Raw genomic sequence first — 27,978 nt, forward strand, 5'->3', positions numbered from 1 at the left:
TGTGAAATAGTGATAATTCTTAAGAAAAGACTTAATGACAAGGCTATAATGAAGTCAGTCTCGTCTTTCGATGAATTTATATTTTGTCACATCAGCTTCTACATACCCTTGGAAAACAGCAATGTGTATATTACAACATATACATATAGTAATATGAGAGCAAGAATCAGGTAATGCCCAGGCTCAAGGTAAAAAAGACTTGGAGTTCAAGTCCTAGCTCTGACACCTATCTGATGATGTGTGACCTTAGACCGGTAATTTAACCTCTGGATGCTGCAGGCAACTCTCTTAAACCTATAAATTGAAGAGTAGGTGTGGATCTAAATTGGTAGAAGTTTTCTCACTGGGATTTTCTTTCATCAGTGAAAACACAGGTCTAGACCTAAAACAAACGTATACGTGCAAAGGAGTAATATTTATTCAGTCTATAGAAGTTACGTTTGATAAAGATCAAAATGGCAATGCTTAGTGAATACATAGATTCTTGGGAACCCTTTAATTCCAGACCACCCCACATACCCACCAATATCTGGGATTCACATTTTGGAAACCACAATTATATCCTACTATTACTTATTATTGTTGTTATTGTTATTATCATCATGATCATTTATATAGTACCTTAAGGTTTGCAAAGAACTTTACATTTATTGTCTCTGTTGATCCTTGCTACAAGCCACACTCCAGTAAGGTTGCCTTTTTACATTTGAGAAGATAGTGTGAGAGAGGTTGAGTGACTTACCCAACTAGTAAGTAGCTACCCTAAGTTATATACACATAAACATATACAAATATACACAAATAATTACATATGTAATTTATTGTCTAGTATAATATACTACTTTTTTAAAAAATTGCAGAATCAGTCAACACTTGGATCTCTTCAGGATTTTTGTTACTATATGGAATTCCAAGGCCTTACCAATAGATGGCAGGATTTCTTTTTTGATTTCCTCTCCATTCTTCTGTAGATTACAGAGATTGATTGAAATAAGTCTTGATTTTTTTCTCAACAGCTACATGTCCTTAGGCGTGTATTTGTCTGGTGTAAATGTACCACTGATTTGTTTAAACCTATTTTTCATGTCAGTTTGTTTTCTTAGGCTTTCTCTTTAGTTAGGGAGGATATTGAGCCTATTGTTTTGTACATTGTGCAAGGCCCAAAAGAGTCAATCTGTGTCCTTCCGTGGTTTATAATCCACTTTAAATACAAAGTAAAAATGTAAGGGTTGAGAATCTTGAAGATAAGTGCAGCACAGTGGAAGAAACACTGGATTTACAGTCAGAATTTAATTTTGAGTTCTGTTGATTCTCATTAGAACCTTAGGGAATCACTTGACCTCCCTAACCCTGTTTCCTCATTTGTTGTCAGGTCGATCAGGTGTTCTAAAGCTAGGATCCATGAACTTGCTTTTTTAACATGTTGATGACTTTCAATAGAATAGTTCTCCTTTGTAATCCTGTGTATTTTATATTATGCATTTATTCTGAATTCTGAAAAGTCCAGAGGCTTTGCTAAACTGACAAAAGGGTCAATGACCCAAGAAAAGTTAAGAACCACTAGCACAGGGGATTCATTCATCTTATGATTGGAGATGTAGCCTGTGGCCACATGAATCCAAGCTGTCCTATGGAAGATTTTTGTGGTCTGGGCCTCATCAACACTCAGCTGCTGCTGCAAATGCCTGAACTAATAAACTACAAATTATGTATGTACACAAAAGCAGAAGGAATGTGTAATATTGGAGTGAAAAGAGTGAATAATATCCTTCACAGCAGAGATTAGTTTTGGTGTGAGGTCAACAGAAAAAGAGGAATATGGATTGACAGGGAAGAACCATGTGGCTCTAACTGCTCAGTGACAATGGGATGCTAACATAACCTTCCCAATTTTTGGCATAGGATAATAATTTAAGAGATGATTGGCTATATAATAAAGGACTGGACTAGGATATTCCTATAGCCTCTTCCACATAGAAAATGCTATACTTTTATAATTCTACTGACTTCATAGAAATTTATCTTAATCATTCCAAATTCCTAGTAAATCTCTTGATTTAGGGGGCTTCCTTCCCTTTAGCTTTTTTTTTTTTTTGGTCTTATTCTTTTTTTTCACATCAGATTTTAGTGGTCTAGGGAGATAGAGGACAGACACTTAATTTATAGTCTGTCTCGAGAAGATATTTTCTTGTTCAATAATGGTTTTGCCTTCATTAGAATATAGTTCAAATATCTTCCTTATTTTGTACAGTTTAAAGAGGTACCACTTATTTAATCTTTCTTTTATGTCTGTTTTCCCATGTTTTCTCTGAGTTATTTGTGTTCAGTACTTTTAGTTAGTCACTCTTTTTTTTTTGGGGGGGGGAACGGGGCAATGAGGGTTAAGTGACTTGCCCAGGGTCACACAACTAGTAAGTGTTAAGTGTCTGAGGCTGGATTTGAACTCAGGTCCTCCTGACTCCAGGGCCAGTGCTTTATCCACTGCACCACCTAGCTGCCCCCAGTACTTTTAGTTAGTGTGTAAACCATTTATTATATAACTAACTTATTATGTTACCTTTTGTGCAGATACAAAAAAATCTGATCTGTACACTTTAGTCCAATCCCTTCCCTTTCCCCCAACCATTTTCTGGAGAGATTCCTCTTGTTTTGTATTTAATTTTAAATTTAATTTTTTAGTTTATAGAAGAGGTAAAGGGGTATAATCCTGTAACTCATAAGATTCTTAAGTGCTAATGGAGCAAGCAATGAGTCAGTGGGTCAGTAAAAATAGAATTTCCTCTTCATTTCCTGAGTGATTTATCTTATATTGATACATGAGCACACTCCTGGGGATAGAACAATTCTATTCTATGTCTACCTTTTTCATCTGCCTACTTGCTCCACAGAGATTTGTGGATTTTATAGCAAAGACCAAACTACTATTTTTAAACCACTGAGCTTGAGGTAAAATAGAAATATCCTGGAGGGTATTTGAAAATTAGTGTGAGCTTCAAGAGTAAACAGTAGGTTAAAATAGAGAAAAATTAAGAAATATCAGTCTAGAATTGGCAAATCAGTTCATTAAAATGGAGCAAATAAGCTAGAGGAGAAACGGTGTACTGTAGAGATAGAAGAAAAAGACTATGTGGGCTAAAGTCTCCTCTGTGCCAGCCAAGATGGGATGGGAAGGAGAAGAGAATATAGCAAAAGAGTGAGAGAAAAGACTTTATTTGGACTCTTCTCAGAGGCCTGGGGACAGAGAGTGGGTTTAGTTTCAAATCCCAATCTAAGTTTCATTTCTTGAAAGTTATGTAAGGTATGCTAACACAGAACATTGTGATAAGGAGGAGCAGACACTCTTGCCCAGAATAGGTTAAGGCCTAGTATTGTATTTCATACAATGTGATTGGTTGACTTGGTGTAGTGTGATTAGTCGACAAGTGGTGTAATGTGATTGGTCGACTTGATACAATCTGATTGGCCTATACTGTATGTAAATGGCGGGTGGTGGTGAATATTGCAATGTAATTGGTTGGGAAGAGACCCTCTGTGTGTATAAATAGCTGTGTGGATCTTCACTTTGACACATTCAGAAGCCTTCAACCACACTCTGCTGCCTACTGGGATTATTTGAGCTGCTTTCAAAACTTGAGCTGCAACACTTATTTGAGCTGTTAGCTGCATTTCTAACAGGAGCTATAGAAGACCCAGGACCATGCCAACTGCAAGAAATGTTCTTGTAATATGGGATAATTATTTCAGAAACAACATCAAAGTAGGATAGAGGAGAGGATGTTAAATTTGGACATGAGGAGGATTGTATAGTGTTTAGAAAAGAAATGCATGTGTTAAGATGTGTGAATATATAATGAAGGTACATCAACCTTAATTATAGCATGGCGTTCTTATTATGTTATTGGAATTATAATACATGTAGAAATGGTCTGACAAAAAATGGAAAAATAACATCATGCTCAATAAAGAAACAGGTTTAAGTGCATCAGAAATCCATGTGAAGAAGTCAAATTATCTCTCATAATTTCTTTTGGGTTCAGTTATGTTCACAGAAAGGAAGCTTACCAGTCCTAAATTTCATATATTTATAGTAAAAAAGAAACTTAGGAGCTTAGTAGAATGGAAATAAAATTTCTTAGCACATTTAATAGTAGTTAACATTTAAATAATGATTACTATGAGCTAGGCACTGTGTTATACAATTATTATCTCATTTTATCATTTGTATTTTAACTCCTAATTTCAAAATAGATTTAATTCTTCTCTCCAGATATGGCTAAGAAAAATGATTCTTCACTTTCTGAAGTTGTAAAGGAAGTTGTAGAGCAACAGCAATCCCAAACATCTGAAATAGAAAAAAACAAAAAAATTCTGTTCCAGTTGCAGGTAATTTCATTCATGATACCTTTAATAAAATATTAAATTCATTTAAAACTACTCTATTAAAATATGAGAAATGATTAAAGATGATGTGACATTTCATTTTTAGGGTTCTTTTTCAACCATTCACTTGTACTTAAATTATATTTATATGAACATTCTAATCATGTGGAAACTGTACCATTCTGTGCATAAAATTAATACAAAATATTCAAGTGTCATATGAAAGCAGCCACTGAAACAGCTAGCTGGCACAGTGGATAGAGTGGAAGACTTGGATCAGGATCCTCCTATCAGACATTTACTAGCCATGTGACCACTTAACCGTTCTGTGCCTCAGTTTCCTCATATGTAAAATGAGTTTAGCAATACCTACTTCCCTGAGGCATTGAGAGGATCAAATGAGTTAACATGTTAATGTTTTGAGAACCTTAAAGTACTATTTAATACTAGGTATTATACAACTCAGGGTTCACATGTTTGTATGTGTGTATATGGATTCTTTCTTTGTAGTTCCTAAAATGTTTAAGCCAGCTGACAGCTTTTAATTTACTATTTTCAAAATTGTAGATCACTAGTGACTCTTAACCTAGATGGAGCCTGGGGACTTTCCTTCATCTTTGGACATGGAACCATTAATTGTCTGTATTCACTGCTTCTACTTCCTCAGTTTTTTACAGTCTGGCTTTTGACCTAATAACTGAAACTCCTCTCTGCAAAGTTACTGGTGCTATTTTAATCACCAGAACTGAAGGTCTTTTCTCAGTACTAATCCTTCTTGACCTAAGTGTTTCATTTGACACTTTTGATTGCCTCTCTTTCTAGATACTCTTTCCTCTCTAGTTGTTGTGACACCTCTCTCCTCTCCTGGTATGCTTACTCTCTAGATACTTAGTTCCTCTAAGGCTCAGATTTTCCTTGCTCATCATTCACATTATACCCCTTAACTATGAGTGTTTTCCAAAGTTCTATCCTGGGCTCTTCTCTGTCTCTCTCTCCTTTCTCTTAAGTAACCATATCAGCTCCCATGGGTTTAACTATCATCTTTATGCATATTATTCCTGAATCTATATATTTAGCCTAATTCTTTCTACTGAGCTTCATTCAGTCCTTCTTAAGTTCAGTTATTATTGTTGATACCTAGTTGTTTTCAGTCATGTCCTATTCTTTATGACCCCATTTGGGGTTTTCTTGGCAAAGATACTGGAATGGTCATTTCCTTCTCCAGTTCATTTTACAGATGAGGAACTGAGGCAAACAGGGTTAAGTGACTTGCCCAGGATCACACAGCCATTAAGTGTCTGAGTCCAGATTTGAACTCACAAATACGAGTTTTCCTGATTTCAGGCTTGGCATTCTATCCACTGCGCCACCTAACTGTCCCTTAATTGTTTCTCTAAGATTGAAATCCTTATCTTTCCCCTTAAATCCTCTCCTCTTACAGACTTCCTTATTTCTGCTCTGGTCAGCAAGCAAAAACAGGCCTGCTTTTCTTCCCTGGAACTATGAACAGAGTCCCACTCCACTATGGCTACAAGCTCTTGTGTGCTTGTGTTCCTCCCCTGCCTGGGATCGCTACCCAAGACTGTGACCTGGATCTGAGCACAAGCAAAACAAGAGTCCTGCCTCAGTGCTGGCAAAGAGATCCCTATAATCTCCTCCTGGCCAATTGTTCTACCCCCTTACCATCTGTGGGCTGAGTTCCAGAAGCGGTTGCTGCCATTACTGATTCAGAGGCTCCCAAGGCCTGTTCCTGGTTTGCTGTGGCTGGGGCTGGGTGTGTGATGGCACGGTCTGTGCTGGGCAGAGCTCCACTCTTACTTAGGTCAGACATTTCCCGCTGACCTTCTAAGTTGTCTCTGGCTGGAAAATCATTTCACCCTGGTTTTTTGTGGGTTCTGATGCTCCAGGAATTGTTTTAATGCTGGCATTATTTGAAGGTATTTGGAGGGGTCTAGGGGAGAGCTCAGGCAAGTAATTGCCTTTCCTCTGCCATCTTGGCTCTGCCCCCAGACTTCCTTATTTTGACAAAGATACCACCATTCTTCTAAGTCTCAGGTTTGTTATTTTGTCTTTATTCTTGACTCCCAATTCTCCCTCATCCCACATTCCCAGTCAGTTGCCAAATCTTGCCATTTCTACTTTCACAGCATCTCTCACATTTGATGCTCTTTCTCTCTTCACATACCTACACCTTAGTTTATGCCCTCATCTCCTCTTGCCCAGATTCTTTCAACAGCTTCTATTGTTTTCCCAGCCTCAAGTCCCTCATGATTCTAGTCTATTCTACACACTGCTGCCATAGTATTTTTCCTTAAGTGTGGATCTGACCGTGTGACTCCAATGACTCCAGTGACTTCCTATCGATTTTAAGATAAAATATGAACTTCTTGGTTTTGCTTTTAAAGCACTACAGGCTTGGCCCCAATCTAACTTTCCAACCTGATTGTACACTATTCCTCCCCTCACGCTCTGCAATCTAGCCAAATTGACCTCTCTGTTCCTCGCTCACAACACTCCATTTTTTATCTTGATACCTTTGCACTGACTGTCTCCCATGTCTAGAATGTACTTCCTCCTTACCTCTGCCTCACTGCAGAAGGCTTCAGAATGAAGCCTTTCCTGATTCTTCTTGATTCCTCTGCTAGTGCCCTTCTTTTCATAGTACCGTGTTTTAACTGCTTTGTGTATATATGTATGTAAACATATTATGCATGTTTTTATATGTACTTGTCTCCTTCATTGGAGTGTTAAGTGCCTTGTGAATAGGTATCCTTTCATTCTTTGTACTTGTATCCCTAACACAGCTCTTGGTACACAGTAGGTGCTTAATAAATACATGTTGACTGATTGATACGAAAGCATTGAAGATGATTACAATTCATGGGTATGGCTAAAAAGACAAATATATGAGATACAAAGTATTTTAAACTCTTTATATGGAAAGATTTTTATTTAATTTTCAGCTGTGGCTTCCACTAAAATTCCTGTCCTTGTTTTCAAGTTACCACATAAGATTTGTAGCAAATTCAGATTTTTGCTGTTTAAAATGGGTTACCCTGTACACTCATGCTACCTCTTAGAGTTCTGTGTCTAAACCACATTCAAGTTAGAAGGTTTAGAGTGTTCATGAAGTAGTTCTTTGCTTTCTCTTATTATGGGAAAAAACAATAACAACAAACTTAAGGAATAGAAAGTTGTGAAGCTTCAGAAATTTTTTGTTTGTTTTTGGTGGGGTATTGAGGGTTAAGGGACTTGCCCAGGGTCACACAACCAGATTTGAACTCAGGTGTTCCTGAATCAGGGCCGGTGCTCTATCCACTGTGCCACCCAGCTGCCCCAAAGCTTCACTTTTAAAGATTCTTCTTCATTTTCTCAAAAGATCCATGATCTCATCTGTGATTTTATCCTGTCTGCATGGTAGTGTGGTGGAATAGAAAGACTTTGAATCTTGTTTCTGCACCCAATGACTTCTGTGATCTTGGTAAGGCAAATCCCCTGGGTTGGCTTCTCTTTCCTTATTCACAAAAGGAGAGGATTAGAGTAGATGAACCTGAAGGCCCCTTCAAGCTCAAAATCTATGATTCCATGACCACAGTTTGTAATCCTTCCAGAATTTTAGAAGCCGTTGTAACCTTCCTGGACTCATTACAAGGTGGCCAACTTCATGGTTATTCACTTTTCTGAATTTAGATAGGCTGGTCTTTGGAAAGTAGACACAAAGGCAGTCCCTGGAGCCCTGGAACCAAGACTTTTTAGTCAAATGGGGCCTTTCAGAGCCTAAATACCATTAGCATAGTCTTCATGAACCCCAGATCAGTTCCATATGACTTTAAGTGATTGGAGGAAGACTTTAGGAGAAAAATCTTCAAGAATTAGATTGCAACTTGAAAGTATACTACCACACTATCACCACTTCTAACAACAACAAGAAGAAACAATGACAAATATCCTACATTAATATAAAGTCAATAGTTTTCAAAGTTTTTGTTTTTGTTTTTGTTTTTTGAAAAAAAGCATATGCTAAGGCTTAACTGCCCAAATTACCTGTCTAAATTAGAGTGGCTTAGGTATGTTTATAGACTTCCTAATTCATATACTTGGGGCAGCTAGTTGGTACAGTAGATAGAGTGCTAGATCGGGAGTCAGGAAGGCTCCTCTTCATGAATTCAAATATGTTCTCAGACATATTTACTAGCTTTGTGACCCTGGGAAAGTCCCTTAAACCTGTTTGCCTCAATTCCTTACCAGCAAAATGAACTGGAGAAGGAAATGGCAAACCATTTCAGTATCTTTGCTAAGAAAACCCCAAATGGGGTCAGGAAAAGTTGGATGTGACTGAAATGACTCAACAATAATTCATATGCTTAGATATGGCCCTCAACATTTTAATGGAAATTATTCCTTGGCAAGTGATGTTTTTCTTTTCAGTCTTTGGCCAAATGATAAGAATTAGCATAGTTCTGGATTTAGGTATTGATATCAAGGTATCAACTGTGATGTGATGACATTGATATCAGTATGACAACATATTTCCTGATTGTCTCTTAAATACTCGACTTTTCCATCATATAACAATAAAAATATGTTCAATTCTTTAATTTATTTTCACATGTTTATCTTGTATGATCCTAACAACAGCTCTACGAAATAGACTATAAGTAAATCTGTTCTACAGATGAGAAAAATGAAGTTCAGGGGTTAAAAATCTTCTCCAAGATCTCCTGGCTAGGACTAGACTCCAGGTCTTTGGGTACTTAATCTAGTTCTCTGTCCACTTTACCACATACACAACCTCTTTGTATTGCTTCTATTATTCCAAAGAATTATGCTTATTAACACAAATTTTTAAACACAATGTCAAAATAAAATGTTAGAATCAAATAATAAAAGCCAATTAGCTAGATACAGGTAAAATTTTTAGAAAATAGAACTCCAAGTTCTATAAGAAAAAATTTTGTAAAATAAACATTTTTATTTAAAATTTTGAGTTCCAAATTCTATCCCTCCTTCACTCTCTCCCCTGGTCCCTCCTTGGGGTAATAAGTAATCAGATATAGGTTATACATGTGCAATTATGTAAAACATTACCATATTAGTCATTTTGTACAAGAAAACTTTAATAAAAGAAAAAAATGAAAGAAATAAAGTGAAAAATAGCATGCTTCAGTCTTTGTTCCATCGATATCAGTTCTTTTTTTGGAGGTGGATAGTATGCTTCATCATTAGTCCTTTGGGATTGTCTTGGATCATTGTGTTGCTGAGAATAGTTAAGTCATTCACAGTTCTTTATTAAACAATATTGTTGTCAATGTACACAATGAAGAAAAAAATTTTAAATAGTATTTTATTTTTTTCCCAATTACATGTAAAGATAGTTTTCAACATTCATTTTTGTAAGATTTTGGTTCCAAATTTTTCTCTTTCCTTTCCTTACCTCCCCCACTCCTGAAGACAGTAAGCAATCTGATATAGGTTATTCGGTACAATCATGTTAAACATATTTCCACATTAGTCATGTGGTAAAAGAAGAATCAGAACAAAAGGGGGAAACCACAAGGAAGAAGAAACAAACAGACACACACAAAAAAACAACAAACAAAGTGAAAATAATATGTTTCGATTTACATTCAGACTCCACAGTTCTTTTTTCTGGATGTAGAGAGCATTTTCCATCATGAGTCTTTGGGAATTATCTTAGATCATTGTATTGCTGAGAAGAGCTAAGGCTATCACAGTTGATCATCACACAGTATTGCTGTTATTGTATACAATGTTCTCCTGGTTCTGCTCGTTTCACTATGCATCAGTCCTTGTAAGTCTTTCCAGGTTTTTTTCTGAAATCTTCCTGCTTATCATTTCTTTTAGCATAATAGTATTCCATTACATTCATATACCACGGGGCAGCTAGGTGGCGCAGTGGATAGAGCACTGGCCCTGGAGTCAGGAGTACCTGAGTTCAAATCCGGCCTCAGACACTTAACACTTACTAGCTGTGTGACCCTGGGCAAGTCACTTAACCCCAATTGCCTCACTAAAAAACAAACAAAAAAACCCCATTCATATACCACAACTTGTTCAGCCATTCCCCAAATGATGGGCATCCTTTCAATTTCCAATTCTTTGCCACCACAAAGAGAGGTGCTAAAAATATCTTTTTTTGTGTATGGGTCCTTTTCCCTTTTTATGATATCTTTGGGATACAGACCTAGTAGTGGTACTGCTGGGTCAAGGGGTACGCACAGTTTTATAAGGCCTTTGAGCACAGTTCCAAATTGCTCTACAGAATGGTTTGATCAATTCACAACTCCACCAACAATGCATTAGTGTTCCAATTTTCCCACATTTTCTCCAACATTTATTATTTTCCTTTTTTCATATTGGCCAATCTGATAGGTGTAAGGTGGTATCTCAGAGTAGTTTTAATTTTCATTTTTCTAATCAGTAGTGATTTAGAACATTTTTTCATATGACTATAGATACCTTTAATTTCTTCATCTGAAACCTGCCTATTCATATCCTTTGACCATTTCTCAATTGGGGAATGGCTTATATTCTTATAAATTTGATTTAGTTCTCTATATATTTTTTAAATGAGGCTTTTATCAGAAACAGTGGCTGTAAAAATTGTTTCCCAGTTTTATGCTTTCCTTTTAATCTTGGTTGCATTTGGTTTTGTTAGTGTAAAACATTTTTAATTTAATGTAATCAAAATGATCCATTTTGTATTTTATAATGTTCTCAGTCTCATCTTTGGTTATAAATTCTTCCCCTCTTCATAGATCTGACAGGTAAACTATTCCTTCTTCTTCGCCTATGGTATCACCCTTTATGTCTAAATCATGTACCCATTTTGACTTTACCTTGGTATACGTTGTAAGATGGTGGCCTTTGCCTAGTTTCTGCCTACTATTTTCTAGTTTTACCAGCAGCTTTTGTCAAATAGTGAGTTCTTAACTGAGAAGCTGGAGTCTTTGGGTTTATCAGTCGATTTCTGTAGTCATTTACTATTGTGTCTTGTGTTTCTAACCTATTCCACTGATCCACCACTCTATTTCTTAGCTAGTACCAAATAGTTTTGATGGTTGCCACTTTATAATATAGTTTTAGATCTGTTACAGCTAGGCTACCTTCCTTTGTATTTTTTTTCATTAATTTCCTTGATATTCTTGACCTTTTGTTCTTCCAGATGAATTTCATTATTATTTTTTTCTAGCTCTATGAAATAATTTTTTGGTAGTTTGATTAATATGGTACTGAATAAGTAAATTAATTTGGGTAGAATTGAATTTTTATTATATTATCACAGCCTGCCCATGAGCAATTGATAGTTTTCCAATTGTTTAGATCTGATTTTATTTGTGTGAAAAATGTTTTGTAACTGTGTTCATAGAGTTCTTGAGTTTGCTTTGGCAGGTAGACTCCCAAATATTTTATATTGTCTACAGTGATTTTAAATGGAATTTCTCTTTCTATCTCTTGTTACTGGGCTTTGTTGGTCATATATAGAAATGCTAATGGTTTATGTGGGTTTATTTTATATCCTGCAACTTTGCTTAAGTTGTTTCACATAGTTTCTTAGTTGATTTTTTAGGATTCTCTAAGTATACCATCATATCATCTTCATAGAGTGATAGTTTTGTTTTCTCCTTGCCTATTCTAATTCCTTCAATTTCTTTTTCTTATTGCTAAAGCTAACATTTCTAGTATAATATTGAATAATAGTGGTGATAATGGACATCTTTGCTTCACCCTTGATCTTATTGGGAACACTTTTAACTTATCTCTGTTACATACAATGCTTGCTGATGGTTTAAGATAGATACTGCTTATCATTTTAAGGAAAGCTACATTTATTCCTATGCTCTCTAGTAAATATCAAGTGTCTGAGGCTGTATTAGAACTCAGGTACTCCTGAATCCAGGGCTGGTGCTTTATCCACTGTGTCACCTAGCTGACCCCACTCTCCAGTGTTTGTAATAGGAATAAGTCTTTCCAGGCCTTTCTGAAATCATCCTGCCTTGTCATTTCTTATGGCACAATAATATTCCATCACCATCATATACCACAGCTTGTTTAGCTGTTCCCCAGTTGATGGCATTGCTTTGATTTCCAATTCATAGCCACCACAAAATGAGCTGCTATAAATATTTTTGTACAAATAGGTCTTTTTCTCTTTTTTGCAGTGTCTTTGGGATTTAAACCTAGCAAGTAGTATTGCTTCCCTACACTCCCCTTTTACCCAAGTAAGACAGACCTTTCCAAAATCCTTCTAAGTTATCTTAAGCAGGTAGATCGTTTCACTCTGGCTTTTTGAAGGTTCTGTAGCTCCAGAATCCATTTAGGGGCTTGATTTAGTGTTGTTTCTGAGGGAAATTTGGGAGAGCTCAGGCAACTTCCTGGCTTCTGTCTGCCATCTTTGTACTATTCTATAAGAAATTTTAAAAAATCACTCTGAGACTTCACTGTATTTTTCATTTTCTTATACATCAATTTTTCCCAATGTGATAAATACATATTTTTCAGGTTGTTTAAGTGATTTTCCTGCATGTATTATGCATCAAAACAATGACTTTCCTCCGATGTTGAATATCATGAATTAATAATGATAATGTTGAACTATATTACAGAATGAAGTCTGTGAACTTGAGAAACAAATAGGATCTGTCATAGCGGAGACAAAAGAAACAGAAAAGTACATTTATCAACAAGAAAGTGAAATAGAAAAAACCAAGCTTCACTGTGGAAGCCTAGAAGCTCAAATCAAATACTTACATGCAGAAAATGTAAAGCTCAAATTTTCCATAGAAACAGCACAAGAAGAGTTTGAGGAGTGCCTTACAAGAAATAATGCATATGATGAGAAAATAAGAATATATAAAGAAGGTCTTGCTGAGGCAGAAAATAAATGGCCATTTATGATTGAACTCCATCAGAAAAAAGAACAAGTTAAAAAATTAATGACAAAGAAAAAGGAACTGATCCATGGTCTCCAAAATCCAGAAGGAAACATGATAAAACAAGAACAGGTTTGAAATATTTTTTTAAAAAAACTCATCCTTTTTATTTTTTTGCAAGCACCATATAATACATTATCTGGTAAGGAATTGTTAATTCATAATTAATCAGCAGACCTACTTGTTAATGTCTATTTCAACTAGGTTCATAAACCACTCAGATGGCTTTCATAATTCTTTTCAACTTTGTTATGTATTTGAAATGAGTGACAACAGTGTCAAGTGAGTAAAGGCATAACTGAAAATGAAATAAAATTAGATTTATAAAAATATACAGGCAAAATAATCCTGTGAGCAATTAATCCATTTGTGATAAAAAATTGTGATTCAAAGAAGTGCTGAAGCACTTGGTTCCAGACTGATAATTTCAAACCAACTCAAATCAATTTAGTATACCTAATGCTGCTATGGAAATAATATGAATTAATGATTGTACCTTAAGCCTTCTTCTTTTTCCTGCTGTTCTTTGAAGACTGGGGATCTACAAACTTTAGGTTGTCAATCATTTCTTAGTGCTATTGCTGGGCATTAACCACCATGACTACCACTTATCTTTGCATCTTATTTCCATTTGATTCTTGGTTCTGTTTCAGAATCTAAGGGGTTTTTACTAAAGTTCTAATTTTAGTTGTACATAATAGAAATATTTAAGTGATACTTAATAGCTTCCAGGTAATTTTTTTAAAAAATTACAATGATAAATGTGTCTTAGATTTTATGTACTCATCTTCAGTTCACCCATATAGTTTCAATTTTATATGTAGGAAGAAATTAATAATCTAAAAGAAAAAATGGTAACTATAGAGGCATCTATCTCCACAAAAAACAATTTGCTGGAGGAAGAGAAAAGGGTACATGAAAAATTGATAAAAGAAATAGAGGTAAGTTTTACATATTTGAGTTAATTTTTTAAAAATCTCAGTTCTATATCATGTAATATTTTTGTTTTGTTTTGTTTTGTTTTGTGGGGCATTGGGGGTTAAGTGACTTGCCCAGGGTCACACAGCTAGTAAGTGTCAAGTGTCTGAGGCCAGATTTGAACTCAGGTCCTCCTGAATCCAGGGCCTGAATCCACTGAGCCACCTAGCTGCCCCATGTAATAATTTTAATACAGTAAATTGTCAGTTATTTATTCTAATGAGGGCAGAGGAATCAATAATCCATTTTTAAAAAATCTCAAGTTATTTGTTGGATTTTGAAATGTGACCAGGGAATCCTACTTTTCAGAGACTTACAAAGCTTCACCACAAAAGATGTGCTGGCCCTGCTCATTTTTACTGCCCATCATCTCTTTAAGCTGTGGTTCACTAATTCATATATTCTATTACCACAGAATAGTCGGGATGGAATATAGCCTGTTAGAACTGGGAGGAGTCGTAGAGAACACAATGTCATATATGAAAGAATGCTTAGACAAGATGTGATCAACACTAAGCTAAGAAAATGCCAAATGTCTGATCAAAACACAGCAGCACTGATCTGAAATGTCTAGGGAAAAGAGTTAGAATTGATGATCTTTCTTTTAGGCCTTGTACATGATTTAGATGAGAACGAGAGAAGCCAACTTCATAATGCCTTATACGCATTCATCCTTCTTTCTCCAATCTGTCCTGGACTGGATTCTAAACCAAGGTTTTCTTCCTAAGACATTGTCACACATTGTCATTGTCAATATGATATATCCCATCAGAGATAGGATTTGAATCCTGATCTTGCCACTTACTGCCTTTGGTTAAGTCACTTAACCCTTCTGGAACTCAGTTTCCTTTGATAAATTAGAGGGTTGAATTTAGTGACCTCTAAGTTCCCATCCAGCCCTAAATCGGTGATCCTTTCTGTCTTCCTTTTCACATCAGTAAGTCTCTAAACAAAAGCTTTTTGATGCCTTGCCCTTAAAAAATAAGTTTTGTTGCAACTTACTTTTTCTTCCATTGATGCTGCAAGACCCATTTTGTAGGCCTGTTAAGGTTTGAGGTGGAACATTAGGTATGATATGTTCTAGAATATGAAGGGGAAACACAAGTTTGAGACACTGAAGGAAGCCTAGCCACAAAAGCAAAGGAAAGGGGGCAGCTAGGTGGCACAGTAGATAGATCACCGGCCCTGGATTCAGGAGGACCTGAGTTCAAATCTGGCCTCAGACACTTGACACTTACCAGCTGTGTGACCCTGGGCAAGTCACTTAACCCCAATTGCCTCACCAAAAAACAAACAAACAAACGATTAAATAAATAAATAAAGCAAAGGGAAAACGTGCATGTTACATAAAGGAGAGGGATCTCTGAGAGGGATCAGGCAATTGACACTACAGATTATGAAGCCTCTGAGGCCATGAGCATGTGTGAACTGGCACGGCTGGTCTCATTCATTAATAGCTAATAAACAATGGAATATTACATATTTCTAGAGTCCTCAAAAGGCTATTCTGTAATTTCATGTTTATGGTAAGACAAGTAGCAGTTCCACACTTACTTTCAGAAGTAAAAGGATTTATTTTTTCATCAGTGTTAAGTCTCCCATCGATGCAGATATGACCCCTGCTATGCCTTAGTAACTAAATGACTGAATGAACAAATGGATAAATAAATGAATGGGTGAATAAAAAAGTTCTTTTTAAGCTCTCATTTCCCAAGCATTGTGCTAAGCCCTAGTGATATAAAAACCAAAAGCCAAATAGTCTCTTTATCATGGATCATCAATGGTCATCTTGATGCTGATGTTTCTTCCTCATGACCTCTAATCTCACATCACCAAATACTGATGGATCTATCAGACTAGATATCATTTGGCATCTCAAGCTTAACATGTCCAAACAGAACTCATTATCTTCTCCCCAAACCCTTTGCTTTTCTGAACCTCCTTACCATTGAAAGCATTACCATTCTTCTTGTTGCTGTCGTGTCATTTCTACCTCTCTTACGGGCATTCTCCTCTCCCTACTCACACAGCTGCCACCCTTGTTCTGACTCTCATCTCCACTCCTAGATTATTGCAGTAGCCTGCTAGTTCTGCTCTCTTTGTCTCAAGTCTCTCCACATTTAGCAACCACATTGATCTACTTAGAGCATGGATCTGACCCTCAATGCCATGCTTCCTGTTACCTCCAGCATTAAACATTAAATCTTTAGTTTGTGTTTTAAAGTTCCTCACACAGTGGCCCCTTCCTACTCTTCTAGTCTTCTTACACTCTACTGTCTTCCACGAATTCTACAGTCTGGTCACACTGGCCTTCTTGCTTTTCCTCACACATGACACTCCATCTCCTGACTCTGTCTTTTTGCTGGCTTCTTCCCATGACTCTTTGTTTTTATGTTCTGGCTTCCCTGGATTACTTCAAGACTTAGCTTCAATCTCCCCTCTCTAAGAGGTCTTTCCTTCCTGCCCCTTCCCCCAGCTAGAGTCTTCACTCTAAGATTACTGCCCATTTATACTGTGTAGATCAGGGATGGACAGAGTTGTTTGCATGCTGTCTCCCTTGTTAGAAGCTGAATTCCTTGAGGGCAGGGAGCATGCTTTTGCCTTTCTTTGTATCCCCAGCATTACTAAGCTTCTGGCATGTAGCAAACACTTAATAAATACTTGTTGACTGACACTTCATTTCCAGGAATGGTAGTAAATAGGAGTCTGGATCAAGCCAGAAATGGTAACAGCTTACTCATCAGAATAAGTTAAAATTCTTAAAAGTTCATCACTTGGGGTGGCTAGGAGGTGCAGTAGATAAAGCACCAGCCCTGGATTCAGGAGGACCTGAGTTCAAATCCGACCTTGCACACTTGACACTTACTAGCTGTGTGACCTTGGGCAAGTCACTTAACCACCATTGCCCCACAAAAAATTTAAAAAAATTTTTTTTAAAGTTCATTACTTGTTGGCCAAACCTTTTGTTGATGAGTCTTTCTGAACTTAGTAAGGCAGGCCCCTAGACACCGGAGGTCTGTTGCCTGGTCCATGGCTAAGACTATCCCCCTTAGAAGGAACAGATAAGGCTTTTGTTCTACTAGCCCAGTCTTTGGAAAGCTCAAGGACATCTCTGTGCCACAAAGAGACATGGTGGACTTTAATGGAAGAATAATCACCATAGTATTTTTATAGAGCATATAAAGCCTCATGTAGGACTGAATTTTATAGTAGCATGTTACCACAAAGAGACTTTAGTGACAATTTATGTTCAGATGGTTTTAGGAGGAAATTTAAAATACAGAGAAAATAGATTAAAAATAAAAATCTACAGTGAAAGTACAAAGCTGAAAATAATGCATCTTAAAAGTATTTTAATCTAGAAATGGATTATTGTTTCTAACTTATTGCATCTAATTCAGAACAGTATCAAGATACAAACTGAATGCTCTTACACAGTATCCTATGAGTATAATTTACATTTCACTGAGAATAATAATAAAAATTACTTTTCTGACCAAGATTAATATTCTCAGATGTTCAGTCTTCTATTTTAAAGGTTCATATCTATTTCATTGGCATTGATGTTTAGTTTTAGACAGAAGGGTGGATGAACCTGGGACTTTCATTTTTTATCACTTCAGCAGATAACTTCCTGCACTGAAAATTAATGAACTGTTTCAAAGCCTTATAACAGCCAGTTTTGTCAAGAATATCTTTTCCATTATAATTTTAGCTTTATTACCTAAAAGTAGTTCTATGTTAACACCACTATAATAATAAAGCTGAAAAATAAAACTTAGAAAATTTGATGCCCCAAGATTAAGTTATAAAAACAAAAGACTAATATATTTTGTTATGTATAACATTATATACATTATAATAACTTTAGTACCTTGCAAACATCCTATCCATTAATTTTTCTCTTATTTGAAGAAATATTAGTAAAACAAAATCTAACAAATATTCTTCTTAAAATAGCATATTTCTTTTTTTAAAATAATAAACATTATTATTTAAAGTTTTGAGTTCCATATTTTATCTCTTCTTTCCTCCCTCCCTGAGGTGGTAAGCAATCAGATATAGGTTATACATGTGCCATTATGTAAAACATTGCCATATTAGTAATTTTGTATAAGAAAACTTGAATAAAAGGGAAAAATTAAAGAAAGTGAAAAATATTATGCTTCAGTCTGTGATTAGTCAATATCAGTTCTTTCTTTGGAAGTGGATAGTATGCTTTGTCCTTTGGGATTGTCTTGGATCATTGTATTGCTGAGAATAGTTAAGTCCTTCAGAGTTCTTCATCAAAAAATATTGCTATCTCTGTGCACAACATTCTCCCAGTTCTGCTCACTTTACTGTACATCAGTTCATATAAGTCTTTCAAGGCCTTTCTGAAATCATCCTGCTTCTCATTTCTTATAGCACAATAATATTCCATCACCATTATATGCCACAATTTGGTTAGCCATTCCCCAATTGAAGGGCATTGCTTTGATTTCCATTTCTTAGCCACTGCAAAAAGAGCTGGAAGTAGTGTATTTCTTAAAAGAATCTATATTTCAAAGCCAAAATAATTTTGTATTGCCCATCATACCTTTTGCTTCTTAGTAAGACACTACATGGTATGATGGAAAGAACACTGGACTTGGAATCAAGTGATAAGCATTTAAGTATCTATTGTGTGCTCGAATCAGGTAATATATGAATTTAAATCACACCTCTGACAATTACTAGGCATTTTTCTAGGTGTTTTTACCATGACTAAGGAATTTATTCTCTTTGAGCCTCTGTTTTCACATTTATAAAATGTGGTGAATAATAACTCACAATATTATTGTGAGACTCAAATAAGATAATATACGAAAAAGCTTTTTTAAACCTTAAAATGCCAAATTAGTGTCAGCTGTTATTAATTCTGCTCCTTTTGCATTTCTAGCCTTCATGAAATTTCTACTCTGATGCCTCGTTGTGGAAGTGGTTCTGAGGACTTGAATCAGTTAATCAACAAAGAACTAAGAGCCTGTTACATGATAGAAATTGAGGTAGATATTCTGCCAGTAGAACCCAGGGTCCAGAAGGTCATACCAGGCTATAGAGATTTGACACATCATATGTCCGGTGACATATGATGTGTCTGTCATTCAAAGACTAGCAAATTGCTCACAGAGGCACATGACCAAAAACTTGGGCAACAGGCGATCAACTTTTTTGGCTATAATAATCCATAAAAGAATGACTCCTAAGCCTAAGAGGTGTTATGTTCTACTCAAGTGGAGGGAGTAGCTACGCTGAGGAAATTAGTTTTATTCAAGCACTGTACTCCTATAGCCAGTACTTTAGTACAGTATTGGGCCTTTGCTTGGATCACAGCACTGGTGGATTTCCATTTTCAGTGCTTTCACACTTTGCAAGCTTCACTTTTATGCTGTCTGTGCTAATGTGGCTTTGGTAGAACTAAATCAAATTATTTGTATTTAGCATAATTTTTTTGCTAAATAAATTATTTTAATTGTTTTTTTAAATCTGGGTCTACATGAAGCAAGCATTTTAAAACATACTGTTTCTTTTCATTCATCTTGGAAAAAGTGAATTTAGACAAACCTGGTTCAGACAACAAATGAGATCGCAGAATACCAAAAAACAAAACGAAACAAACCAAAAAAAAAAAATAAAAGCCCAGCACACAGACATCAATAAATGATTTTCAGGAGGTAAAAATAGTATTTGCTGAAACCATGGATTTGGGGGCAAAAAACCTTGGGTATTAAAAGAGGCTTTAATAGATGAGGAAAGCAAGCAGGCAGAAATTTGTGATTAAAAAGCTATGTATAAAGGATTTTTGCCTGTATTGTATAGGATTCTGGGCTCTGCTACTTAAAAGGACTAGAGAAATTGGAGAACATTCATTAACTCTAAGCTCCTAGAGTTCAAGAGAGTATATTTAGCCTACTTTGTACAACATAAGCACTTGATAAATGTATTCTTGTAGGACAGGTACAAAAGTGACTAAGGATTTGGAAAATAATATTTAAAGTATTTTACCCAAGGCGGGAAAACTATCAAGGTGATTTAAGACTTAAAGTATATGAAGATTTAAAGTCTATTCAGAAGGTAGAGGGGTAGTATGGCATAATAGTTGGAGAACAGCCACTGGCACCAGGAAGACCTGGTTTCTTTTTCTTTTCTTTCTTACTTTATTTTTCTTGCAGGGCAGTGGGGGTTAAGTGATTTGACCAGGGTCACCCAGCTAGTAAGTATCATGTGTCTGAGGCCAGATTTGAACTCAGGTCCTCCTGAATCCAGGGCTGGTGCTTTATTCACTGCGCCACCTTGCTGCCCCCAAGGAAGACCTGGTTTCAAGGCCCACCTTCTTCACCCTGGCCACAGAGACCAAGTCTCTTAACCTCTCAGCGCCTAAGTCGCTCTAATACTCTAAATTGTAGAGAAGGTGGAGATTGACCGTGGCAGAAGAAGTGACGTTTCTCTCTTGGAGCTCCCTACTCCAGTGAAGTTATAGGTCTAGCCCAAATCAGAAAACAGAAGTTGGGGACCAGATATTTCCTACTAAAAGAAGAGACAAGAGAAAATAATAATTTTTTAGATTTACATACTAAACATTTTAGAAGTTTTCCTATTCCACATCATTCTTTCACTACCCTGTGGGTAGATATTTTTAATGTTCCTTAAAAAAAAAAAGTTCACAGTTTTCTTAGCTCTGAAGCTAGAAGAGACCTCAGGTGTCATCTCATGCAACCCCTTCATTCTGCAGATGAAGAGACTAGGATGTAAGGAGCTTATGTGACTCCCCAAGGTCACACAAGTTGGGCCATCAGTCACATGTTTGATCTAAGTTCTCTGATCCCCAAGCCCCAGCTTGTAAGTGACACACCTGCTGGTGGGTCTGTCTAACACAGATCACTCCCCACTCCAGATCATCCTCCATTCAGCCGCCAAAATGATTTTCCTAAAGCTCTGGTCCCACTATGTCACCCCCATACTCAGGTAAACTCCAGAAGTTCCTATTACCTCCAGAATTAAATACAGAATCCTCTGGTTGGCTCTCACAGCCCTTCTTAATCAATCCCCTTAACCCTCCCTGCCCCCCCCCCATTTCTACTCTTCTTACACACCCCTGTTCCACCCCCCTCCTCAACATACTCTTCAATTCAGTGACACTGGCCTCCTGGCTATTCCCCAGACAAGGCACTCCATCTTGAGGCTCCAGACATTTTCTCTGGCTGTCCCCTACACAGGAGGGAATGTTCTCCCTCCTTATCTCCACCTCCTAGTGTATCTAGCTTCCTTCAAGTCCCAGCTAAAATCCTACCTTCTACTGGAAGCCTTTCCCAATACCTCTGAATTCCACTGCCTGTTAATTATTTTCCATTCATTCTGTATAGAGCTAGTTCATGTATGTATATTTGCTTGTTGTCTCCTCCCCCAACTCCCAATAGACTGTGAGCACCACGAGGGTAGCAACTGTCTTTTAGTACTGTACTGTCTTTTGCCTTTCTTTGTATCTCCAGTGCTTAGCACAGTTCCTGGCTCATCATAGGTGTTTATTAAATATTTACTGACTCATTGAGTCAGGACTGGTGCTCAGCTCTCCTGACTCTTAATCCAGTTCTCTTTCCGTTATTTCATAATTCATGTAATGAGTTCATTAAGGTTATCAAAAAGAAAAAAAATGGATTAGTAAAAGAAAGTTTAAAGCTCACAACTAGTATGGAAATATATTTTGCATGACTTCATATGTAGAATGGATATCATGTTTCTTTCTTGCTTTCTTAATGGGTAGAGCAAGGGAACTGAAAATAAAAAATAAATTTAAAAATAAGTTTAAAGCCTTTCTTTTGAATACTTAAAATAGAAAAGGGCTTACATTTAAATTTCGTTGAGATCATTGAGGTCAGCCAGTTGCTTGGGCACAATGTTTGACTAGACTAGAGCATCATATCACTTGGCTGTGTTGGTTCTACCTGTGACCCTTCATTGCCATCATGCTTAGTTCAAGAAGCCACTGTTGATGTTAATTCACCCATACCCAAGATACAAAATTATATATTTCAGAGAGCTGTACCTGTGTGTGAGCTGTGCCTCCCACATCATCTTCATAATCCAAATTTAGACATGTTTTTGTGTAATAGATTAGATCAGCTTTCAAACTCCCCACTAACCCCATGATCCGATTCTTTCATTTGTTTAACAGTTAATGTCCTTTAAATAACCAGTATTAACATCAGGGAACTTGAATTTTTCTCTTTAAGTCTCTGAAAACATACTGTGATTTATCCCACACTACTTGGCTTTTTTCTTTTAATCCCAAGTATGTGTGGCACATGCATACTTTCAAAAGGTACCCCAGCATTAATATGCAACATGTAGAGAATAATTATTTAACATTTTTAACAACCTTGAAAGCCAAACTGCTGTTTGAAACCACTCTTTCCTTGGAACTCTGTGAAAATGTTAAACACTTACAGATTTTAATTATTATCACTAGCTTGTTTGATGTAATTTATGAGACAAGAATTGTTGATTCCACCTTCTGTAAGCCTTCTGAATTCATTCCAATAACAAAAGAATTAATTTTCAAAACCAGGAATAACCTCAGAATTCACCAGTTCCTCCTTTTATAGAAGAAGCAGCTGAGGTTCAGATTGCCCAGCTAATTTGTCACAGACCAAGACTAGTACTGTACTTTCAGGGCAGTAGGTTTTGTTTTTTTATTTTACTTTACTATATTATAGCATCTCCTTATCCTCTTTCCCATGTCTGTATGTAGAATCATACTATGCATACTTCTGTTTATCAGTTCTTTCTCTGGAAGCGGATAGCCTCTTTCTTCATAGGTCCTTTGTAGTTGATTTGAATGTTTATAATACTCAGAATAGGTTAGTCATTTACAGTTATTCTTTGAACAATATTGCAATCACTGTATACAATGTTCTCTTGCTTCTGCTCATTTCACTCTTATTTCATGCAAATCTTTTCCATGTATTTCTATAACCAACCTGCTCATCATTTCTTACATCACAGTAGTATTCCATCACAATCAAGTATCACAACTTATTCAGTCATTCCCTAATTGATGGACATCCCCTTAATTTCCAGTTCTTTGCTACCAGAAAGAAAGCTGCTATAAATATTTTAGGTTGTTTTCTTTTTTCTCTAATCACTTTGAGAAACAGACTTGATAGTGGTCAAAAGTAGTATAAACTCAGCAACAATATGTGATGAAAAATTATGATAGACCAACTCTTCTCAGCAGTGCCAACGATCCAAAACAATTTCAAATAACTTCACGATAGAAAATGTTCTCAACATCCAGGAAAAAAAAACAAAACAAAACCTGTGGATTCTGAATGCATATTGAACCATCCTGTTTCTACTTTGGGGCTATTTTTTTTCCTTCTTTTTTGAGGTTTTTCCCTTGTGCTTTGATTCTTCTTTCAAAATATGACTAATGCAGAAGTATGTTTAATGTGATTGCACATATATCAGATTGCTTTCGGTCTTGGAGAGGAGGGAGAGAAGGGAGGGTGGGAGAAAAATTCGGAACTAAAAATCCTATGAAAACAAATGTTGAAATATAGCCTTATATGTAACTGGAAAATAATAAAATACTTTTATTAAAAGCAAGTAGTATAAACTAGGTCAAAGAGTATATAACTCTTGTTAGATTGCTCTCCAAAGCGGTTGGATCAGTTCAGAGTTCCACCAGTAATTAATTAGTGTCCTAATTTTTCCACATCATCTCCAAGATTTGTCATTTTCCCCTTCAATCATTTTGACCAATCTGATAGGTGTGAGATGATATCTTAAAGTTGTTTTAATTTGCATTTCTCTAATCAATAGTGATTTAGATAATTTTTCATGACTATATAGCTTTGATTTTTTTTAATCCAAAAGCTGCCTATTCATATTCTTTGGCCATTTATCAATTTGGGAATGACTCATATTCTTATGAACTTGATAAAGTTCTTTATTTATTTGAGATATGAGACCTTTACCTGAAAAACTGTCTATAAAAATTTTCACCAATTTTTTTCTTTTCCTTCTAATCTTGGCTATGTTGGGTTTATTTGTACAAAAGCTTTTTTATTTAATGTAATCAAAATTATCCATTTTATATTTCATAATGCTCTTTATCTCTTGTTCATTCATTCATAAATTCTTCTCCTGTCCATAAATCTGAAAGTTGATATATGTTCTATGTTTTTCTAATTTACTTATGGTGTCTTTCTTTATATCTTATTTTAGTAAATGGTGTAAGATATTGGTCTATACCTAGTATCTGCCATGCCAGTTTTCCCAACAATTTTTTTTAACCAAATAGTGAATACTTATTCCAAAAACTTTAATTTTTACACTTGTCAAACAAAAGATTACTACAATCATTTGCTACTATGTACTGTATATCTAATTTGTTCCACTGATCCACCTTTCTATTTCTTAGCCAGTATCAGATAGTTTTGATAATAACTGCCTTATAATGCAGTTTAAGATCTGGTACTGCTAAATTTCCTTCCTTTACATTTTTCATTAATTCCTTTGATATTATTGATCTTTTGTTCTTCCAAATGAATTTTGTTGTTATTTTTCCTAGTTCAATAAAATAAGTTTTTAGCGGGGCAGCTAGATGGCGCAGTGGATAGAGCACTGGCCCTGGATTCAGGAGGACCTGAGTTCAAATCCAGCCTCAGACACTTGACATGTACTAGCTTTGTGACCCTGGGCAAGTCATTTAACCCCAATTGCCTCACCCCCCCCAAAAAAAGTTTTTAGCAATTTAATTGGGATAGTATTGAATAAGTGGATTAGATAGAATTAACAATTTTATTTTATTGGCTCTGTCTACCCATGAACAATTAATATATCTCCAAATATTTAAATCTGACTTTATTTCTATAAAAAGTGTTTTATAATTATGTTCATGCATTTCCTGTGTTTGTCTTGGCAGGTATACTCCCTGGTATTTTATGCTATCTAGTCATATGCTTGTTTACATTTTTCCTGTGAGTTTTTGTATTCAAAGCTGTGTTAATCCTGCCTCCTTTAGCCTTTAAGTTTGTTGAAGCACAAATTATGTGTAGTGTTTCTTTTCTATCTTCGCACAGATGTTGGTGTGGTGCTTTGAATAAATGGGAACAAGGAGTGATGACATGGCTTGTGCTTACCTTACTCAATGTCCAATATGCAAACATACATAATGCATACCCATGTATATGCATACATGCATACATATGAAAACTAGGAATAATAAGTTAAGACATGTATGATATGCTGTGTAAAATATACATATATAAGCTATAGATACATAGAAACACACATATAGCTTTATATTACATATGTACATAGATAGCTATCTATATCTTAACTAGGGTGATAAAATTGATTAAGTGATTCTATCCAGACAACTTGTAAGATCAAGGATTCATCCCTCCCAGTTTCTGGGTAAAGATTATAAATAGAGAAACAGAATAAACTGCAATTTTAAGCCATAAAGCCCGTTGGTTTATAGCATAAGCATTTTAACTGTACTGGGGATGGAATGATACATAGGGGGATAGCAAGTAAGCCACTTTGCGGGGTACAGAAAGCAGGAAGCGAAGTGTGGTCCAAGTCTATTAACGCAGTTTCCCTGTCTCTGTTCGGAACGTCCCCCATGCTTATGATGCATTTCCTCGTTGACTCTATCTCTTAGTATTCCTTGTTTCCTTCATAGCCGATATACAAGGCTACCTCCTATACAAGGCCTTTCCTGGTCTCTCCAAGTACTAGTGTTTCCTCTTAATTTTCTCTTCTGATATATATTTTTATATTTCCTATTTGCTAAGGCAATTAATCAATCAATCTATCCACCAACAGTTACTGAGTACTTAGTGTGTGCCAGAAGCAGTGTGGCTTAGTGGTTAGAGAGCTTGCCTCAAATCCAGGAAGATCTGGGAGATAACAACTGGCCCTGTGACTGCAGACAGTTTACTTAACTTCTCCATGTTCTAGGTAACTCTCTAAGGTTCCAGGTCGCAGAGAAGAGGCCTGCTTTTTCCGAGGATGTTTCTTATGCCAATGAAATCAGTCCCTGTCCTACTCCATGGCAGTCACTGCTAAGTGCTTGAGATACAAAGGAAAAGTGAAAACAGTTCCTGCTGTCGAGGAGCTTACATTTTAATGAAGGAATCAGTATGGGTAAAATGACACGCAAAAGGAATACATAAAACAGAACTGTAGTCTTAACTAGTAATAACATGTCTCATTTACAAAGTACTTCAATGTTTGTGGGACAGCTAGGTGGGGCACAGTGAATAGAGTCACAGACCTGAAGTCAGGAAGACTCATCCTCCTGAGTTTCAGTCTTGCCTCAGACACTTACTAGCTGTGTGACTGTGGATAAGTCACTTAACCCTGTTTGTCTCAATTTCCTCATCTGTAAAATGAACTGGACAAGAAAATGGCATACCACTTCAGTATCTCTGCCAAGAAAACCCCAAATGGGGTCACAAAGAATCCCATTATTTGTTACAATGGTCCTGTAAAATAAATACTACAGGTATATCCCTGTTTTACTGATGAGGTTTATACCTAATTTTTTTTTTTTGCAGGCAATGGGGGTTAAGTGACTTGCCCAGGGTCACACAGCTAGTAAGTGTCAAATGTCTGAGGCTGGATTTGAACTCAGGTATTCCTGAATCCAGGGCCAGTGCTTTAACCACTGTGCCATCTAGCTGCCCCATACTGATAAGGTTTATAGAGATTAAAATTACTTACCTAGGGGCAGCTAGGTGGTACAGTGGATAGAGTTCCAGCCCTGGAGTCAGGAGAATCTGAGTTTAAATCCAGCCTCAGACACTTAACACTTACTAGCTGTGTGACCCTGGGCAAGTCACTTAACCCCAATTGCCTCACCCCCCCCCCCAAAAAAAAATTTACTTACCTAAGGATCACACAGGAAGAAGAATTCAGGCTTCGGGCTCTCCTAACTCCCAATCCTATACTAAATTACACTACACTACATTACTTCTTTATAGCTAAGACTTCTTCCCTTAAGTAGCTTTCCATATTTATTATTTATTCCAAATCCATTAAATTGTACTCTTTGTCTTAATAGGTGCAAAATAAAAGGTACGACGCTATCTTAAAGCGCCTACACTGTCAGGTGAACAAGCTTCAGGCAAACAGAAGACACTGGCAGTGGAATATTCAACAGATGGAAAAAACTTCAGAGGAACTAAGAAAACGCATAGGAATGACAGAGTAAAAGAGTACTCTGGCAAAATGAAGAATACAGGTGACAGTGTATGTCATCCTTGGCATATAGTAAAATAATTTGGGAAATAAGCCTTTGTTTCTATGACTAGCCTTCAAAGAGACTTAGATAGTGAATACGTTTCTTCCTTTTTGTGAAAACTAGCTCTCAGTTGTTAATTAAGGCACTACAGTTGAGAATAGGTATATGGTAGAAGAGTCTGCAGAAATCTTGAGTATGTTGTGGAGGACTGTACTGATTTGTGTAGATGAGTTATAGAGAAAGAAGCCCTATCCACAGTTGGATTATATGGATGGACCAACTGGGAAAGACCCTTTTGTACAGAGAGTCCATTCGGCTAAATGCTGAACTGTTTGAAAATTGAGTGTCTACTTCTATTCTTTCTGTTCTTTTGTGTTTCATTTAGCACCA

At 36.3% G+C, this 27,978-nt stretch overlaps 1 protein-coding gene across 1 annotated transcript; it reads left to right on the plus strand.

Moving 5' to 3' along the window:
* The first annotated feature begins 4,269 nt into the window (after nt 1-4,269).
* CCDC122 (coiled-coil domain containing 122) lies at nt 4,270-27,978 on the plus strand. The gene is made up of 4 exons (XM_043990583.1): nt 4,270-4,383; nt 13,008-13,406; nt 14,159-14,275; nt 27,409-27,978. Exons 1-4 carry the CDS (start codon nt 4,270-4,272, stop codon nt 27,556-27,558), a joined length of 780 nt encoding a protein of 259 aa, XP_043846518.1. The 3' UTR covers nt 27,559-27,978.

The sequence above is a fragment of the Dromiciops gliroides genome, chromosome 3, assembly GCF_019393635.1.
Source record: "Dromiciops gliroides isolate mDroGli1 chromosome 3, mDroGli1.pri, whole genome shotgun sequence".
NCBI lineage: Eukaryota > Metazoa > Chordata > Mammalia > Microbiotheria > Microbiotheriidae > Dromiciops > Dromiciops gliroides.

Bases quoted from the DNA above. Each gene is read 5' to 3' on its own strand.
- CCDC122 (XM_043990583.1), top strand. From the start codon at position 4,270: ATGGCTAAGAAAAATGATTCTTCACTTTCTGAAGTTGTAAAGGAAGTT. The intron at 4,384-13,007 runs GTAATTTCATTC...ACTATATTACAG, and splicing joins AAATTCTGTTCCAGTTGCAG to AATGAAGTCTGTGAACTTGA. The intron at 14,276-27,408 runs GTAAGTTTTACA...TTGTCTTAATAG, and splicing joins AATTGATAAAAGAAATAGAG to GTGCAAAATAAAAGGTACGA.